The sequence below is a fragment of the Hetaerina americana genome, unplaced genomic scaffold, assembly GCF_022747635.1.
Source record: "Hetaerina americana unplaced genomic scaffold, ioHetAmer1.1.p SCAF_1, whole genome shotgun sequence".
Taxonomy (NCBI): domain Eukaryota; kingdom Metazoa; phylum Arthropoda; class Insecta; order Odonata; family Calopterygidae; genus Hetaerina; species Hetaerina americana.
Window position 1 is genome coordinate 105,294,101 of NW_027286069.1, and position 6,000 is coordinate 105,300,100.

General features: G+C 42.1%; 1 protein-coding gene across 1 annotated transcript in view; it reads right to left on the minus strand.

Moving 5' to 3' along the window:
* The window catches only part of LOC139694182 (sodium channel protein 60E-like), a 283,656-nt gene extending 278,308 nt beyond the window's left edge, over window positions 1-5,348 (minus strand). The window contains exon 1 of the mRNA XM_071592651.1: window positions 5,004-5,348. Within this exon, the coding sequence (XP_071448752.1) occupies window positions 5,004-5,348 (345 nt within the window). The remainder of the gene's footprint in view (window positions 1-5,003) is intronic.
* Window positions 5,349-6,000: the final 652 nt, after the last annotated feature.

The window sequence follows — 6,000 nt, forward strand, 5'->3', positions numbered from 1 at the left end:
GGAGCAATTATAACCAAGAAAATTTTTTTCAAAATGAAGAAACAGCTCTATTTCCATAAATGAAAAGAAGAAACCGAACTCAACAAAATTGTCAGACTTCAGTAAATATAAGGAACCTACTAAATACCACAGTGATAAATTTAGCAACTGATGATGACATTTCTCAGATTATTAACAAAATGGATACTGAGCCTATTGGACATAATGAAATTAGGATAATTGACATAAAAAGGTACCCTTGTATAATTCCAGTATTAAATGATAGTGTAAATCATTCAATATCCATTGCAAAAGTCCCTACTGATTTTAAAAAAATGTGATAACACCTATCTATTTACCCAGTGGTTTTAATTTCAGAAAATGTTGGCCAATCGCGAGGATTTTGAGCTTTGAATACGAAAATTCATCGACAAGCAGCATCATAACTTGTTCAAAATATTTAATTTATGTTTCGTCTTCGATACAGTCAGTGGATGTTCAAGCCATTACATGAAGTTGGTTCCGAAAAAAAGAAGGCTTAAGTTTCTTTCATGATCACGCCAAATTCACAACGAATGCTATGACTTTTCCAAAGGCCAAGGATGTGGAAAAGAAGCAAGCTTTCAGCCTTGAGGACGGAAGAAGAACTAACTGATTGGATCGGATACTAAGACTGACTCATTTTTGGAAATCCATTACAAATAACTTAGCGTTACACTTTTCTACGATTCGTTAAATAAATATCAACCGTATAGAGAGGTGCCTGAATATGAGGGAGCAACGTCGAAACTTGTTGCATATTGCTATCATAAATTATAATGGAATATTACAAAAACTGCCATTTAGGATCAGACAATACTTCCAAGGGATGGGTAAATCCAACCCTTGTCCTCAATGACGCAGGTCCCCTTCCCTTGTCATTCTTCCCCCACTTTCACTCCCTGGCTAAGCGCCCGCATGCCAATACCCTGGTTTGAAGCAACAGCCCTTAATGTGGGGAGCGATCTCAGTAACTGACCTCACGTTCAAATTTTGAAGGCTTGAAGGCGCCGCCATTCACCTTGATCACATAATGGTGCCCTTGGTGATGTCGGTACACGTTTATCCCGTGATTTACGCGTTACTCAGGGCAGTAAATGCGTCCCCAAAATTCCTTTTTGCTCAAACACCGACTAGCTCACGCTCATTTATTGAAATTTTGCATAACAAATTTAATTGGTGGGATGAATTGATAATGGGGATCCGTTTTTTGAGTGGAATGAGTTTCGAGTATAAATATTTTGAAAAACCAATTCACCAGAGGTTCTGAATTTTTACATGGATCGATGTATAAAATATTTAACTCATGGTAAAATGTTTTCAATTTGGCGAGTTGGATTGATTTTCGGATGAAACCAAATTTTTTTGACCTAAGAATACGAGATCACCTGAAAATACGAATTGAAAAATTTTCTACCAAGCCTTAGGATAGAACATGAGAAGGTAATGAAACTCTTTGAAAATTAGTTTTCTAAGACATTTCATTGAATTTAACTTTAATACTCTAATTTGGTCACTACAATGTAATCCATCAATCACGTATTAGTGCCTCGGAGTGATGACCTTGGCCCAAAGGTCTCCAAGGGAAAAGAAGGTAAGAGGAGCCAATGGCATCCCATGTGCCTATTCTTATATTGAATGGAGGTGAGAATTTCATGAACGAAAGAATACCAATCGAAAAAAATCAGACTTTTTCTAAAAATAATAAAATATATCTAAAATTTGGTCAGATAATCTTTCCGAATCCGAATTAAAAGAAAGCCCAAACTGCACACAAAGAGTATTCTGAATTTATTACAGAAAATTATTTATGCTACAAGATTACGGGCATATTATACAATTATTGAGTAAAAATAAATTTTTAGTATAACTATTCATGAATATTATACGCAGAGTATGTGTATTTTTCTAAACGTGCTTCTATAAACTTGATTAAATCCTGATCATAACGGTTAAATAAAGCAACTCTTTGCCTTTTGACATAAACGTGAACAAAGATTGTAAAAAATTAACAACTGCCTAGCTTAACAATTTTTCTACCAAAATATAACCAGATTTTCTAAATAAATAACCCAGCCAATACTATAAAAATAAGTTTTCTCTAGGTCAGGACAAGATTTGAATATGCCTCGAGCATCTGAAATGTACCATAGTACATTGAATCGTGAATTAAACAGCACTGATAAAAGCAATAAAACTGGTAAATGATAAAAAGAACTAAAGTTAAAAAATGTTCCATACAATGTGACAGGTATATTTTGATGCCTACTGATTACAATCCAGATTGAAACCTGTGCACAAAAATCAGATGAATCACATTTTTAAGCAGAACATTGAATAATACAACATAATTCAAACATAACATAATTCAAAGGACGGTTTAAGTCAGTAGGCTGTTGAGCAATGAAGAAATATAGGCAATAAGACCGATGAGCCAGCCGGCACAAAGTATTTAGACGCGAATTTGGGACCATAATTGGAAGAATGAACTGAATAGAAGGCGCACAAAAAGCACACTCTTATGGAATATAAACAACTCATAACTGTTATCTTAATAATCTTGGTAACAATTCAAGCCATCCATGCTAAAAACAACTTCTTTCTCTTCCAACAAACTAAATGATACTATTCTATTGAAAAAACCTAATTGTTTTCCCTTTATATTTTGCTCAATGCTCTGGTGAGGTCAAACTTTCAGCATAGAATGCGGCGGACAGTTTATGACACTCATAAAACGCTCTTGTAATAGAAAGAACAGCCGTTTACGACGGAGGATCCCGCCTTTCCCTAATTCAAAAACTGGACTGGAAAATGCCAACACACTGGCCACCTTACGTTTAAGTGAATCCTTGAGACCAGTTTATTATTCCTTTGGTCATTTTAGGGATTTGCTGCGTAGACCTCTTGCCGAGAAAACTGAGAAAAGGAGCGGACGTTGTCCGCTTATCTCGAGATTCCGGACAGGCAACCCAAACCCACAATCGGTGGTTCATTATAACGTGCAACACGCATGGATTTTATGACACGCAAGAGAATTTTACACCAAACACCGTAAGAAAAAACTGTTAATCGATGCCTCTCTGACCTCCTCAAAATAACATGCTCGATGCCTCACAAATGAAATCCTCGGGAATGAATCTCGGTGATCTAATGAGTTAGAGACCTTCAAGTTTTTGGTGATTTAGTGCGTACTGTAACAGAGATATATTTACACCAATTCAATTCAAAGCTCAGACTCCAGTAGTCATCGTTGAACGTTACATTGGCGCGAGTTCGTCGCTGAGGATGAATGATATATGAACACTGCTCTAATGACCAATAGCTCTTGCATGCGTACACCAGAGGAGGCCTTCTAAATAGAAATACTACCTCGAGGAGAGGTGGCGTCTAAGACGGGGTGGGGGAGAGAGAGAGAGAGAGAGAGAGAGAGAGAGAGAGAGAGAGAGAGAGAGAAGGTGACCAGAAGGGCTTCTCCAACCCCGGCCAACTTTTTAGCTCTCTCTCGAGAATCTCCATAGGAAGGAAAACTGGTTCCGACGGAGACAGGAGGGGATATGAACTGGCGGAATGCGATGGGAAATATATTCGTTGATTCCCCTTATCTCTCATGAAATCTAGAATGGGGGGGGGAAGATGAATTTTGGCCCAATTTAAACGGAAAAAATCGAATTCCTTTTGCTTTGAGGGCAAGCGGTGGGTGAGGCACATTGAATTTAAAATCCTCGTGACGGCACGCGGAATGGAGCTGGACAGTAGTCGAGGAGTGGTTCTCTCTCTCGAAGAATTCGAGCGGGGGATCCATTAGACGGGTAGAAGGGGGTTGGAGGAAAATCAGGGTGAGGGGGTGAGACGCGCGAGGGGTGGAAGGGGATGACGTACGCATGTGAAACGCAGGACGAGGCGAAGTTCTAGAGATAAATATTCGCTTGTGAAATGAGTGATGGTTTACGTGTGACTGCTTTCAAGTGTTCCTAACAATCTCGCGGTAATTATACGCGTCTCGGCCCTGAACCTCGAGTGTAATACCATGCCACCTCGTGAATTGCGCAATGAATAAAGGAAACGGCCAGAGTGATCGCAGCGCCAAAGAAGCGTTCCGACAACCTTCCGTGGATCCAATTACTTCATTTCATGACTAATCATTAATTTTGTACGTATTATAACTAATGGTAAAGGGTCCAATTCTCAGGTAAATGGATATTTTAATATCTATTGACTAAACGATTTTTCAGAGTAAGGATCTGGCCTCCCTACCCGATGTGTGAATTTCACTCATCGTTTGGGCTTGGTACCAGATGAGCCTATTACTAGATGGGCTAATATTTGACCATCAAACCGACCTTCGGGTTCATGACTGAGGTTGCTTAACGATTTTATAACAGATTTTAGTAATCTTCATCGATGGTTCGCAAACACGGTAAACATGAGAAATCGGTGATCAAGCAGTGATTGTTGTTAGCAGGTCTGTTGTAACTAGTGATATAATAATATAGGCTAATAGAGTATTTGTTTTCAGCTATAAATGACATTGAGAGTTGCGCCAATTAATACTAACCCGTATATATATTATATATCATCGTACAATTTCACACAAATATTAAAGAATGAATGAAACTTGATTCCTTTCCGCTTCAACTCCTTCCCTCCCCTCCCCCCCCCCCCCCAACCCACCTCCCACCCACGTGGAGAGCAAACAAAAATAACTACCAGGACAAAAAAATTTCCCGGTATATTCCACTGTTTTGTGAACTTTCCATTTACTCGAGTCTCAATTTTTAGAAAACATTGATCGACACTGAATTCACAGGGCTCAAGCGGGAAAAGTTCCGATGCCTTGTACTTAATTTTCAGACACATTACATTACTATAATATCTATTGGCTAATTACCAATCTACTAACTAGTTGCTAAACTATAAGACGCAGTACCAAAAGACGTTGCCGATTCGCGCGGGAGGCATGAACAGAAGGACTCCGCGGTACTCACCTCGTCGTAGATGAAGTTGTCGATCTCCTCGAGAGGGCGCCCGTAGAGGCGCCGCGGGAAGGGTTCGAACTTTTCGGGCAGCACGGAGCCATCCTCGACGGAAACCCGGCGCCGCGGCTGGAACCCGTACTCCCGCACCAACTGCACCGTCTTGTTCTCCAGCCTCTCCAGCGATTCCTTCGTGAAGGGCTTCACCTGCGTCTTACCCGTCGACTTGCGACTGCTCCCGGCCGCATCCGAGGGCATGGTTGCGGAGCTACCCCCGGGGGTACCGGCCCCCGACGTCCCCCCCGTCGATCCCGCGGGCCCCGGCACGGCCGCCGGACCCGCCGACGTCCCCGACATGGTGTCACCCCGTCCTCACGCCACGAAGCACATTCACCAGCACAATACGGGTCCCGAGAAGAGGAGCGGGCAGGTCAGCTCGAGCCGCCTTGGGTCGACCACGCGCTCTCTCTCTCTCTATCCGTCTTCCCTCCCTCTATTTATCGCGTCCCTTTGTCTCTGCTCACAGCCGCGCTAAAACACCGGGAAACTTGAATCCACTCGCCCTTCCGGGCAGCGTCCTTCCCGGGTGCCCCCGACAACTGCCTCAACACGAGTATAAGTCCTGTCGTCGGCGGCGGCGGCAGACCACGGCAGAGTCCGCAAGAACGCACTCGCTCGCCCCACTCACGCAAAAAACACACACGCACACAAGTGGTCACACTCTTCCTTTCCTATATACAAAAACAAAAAAACAACTCTACTTTCTTGCAATATCGATGAGGGGATTCTCACGTCAGCAACAGCATTTAAAAACCACAACATCTGAGGCGGCGGATGATTGTTTCGAGATCGCTGCAAAACACGCGATGGAACACGGGCGAGGAGAATTCGATCCACAAATCCGTCCAGGTTCCTTGGGATTCGAGATCAAGTAGACGTTTTCAGCAAACCCTCAAGTGTATTTATGTGTGTGTATGTGTGCGTGCGTGAGTAGAGGAGAGAAAGGAGG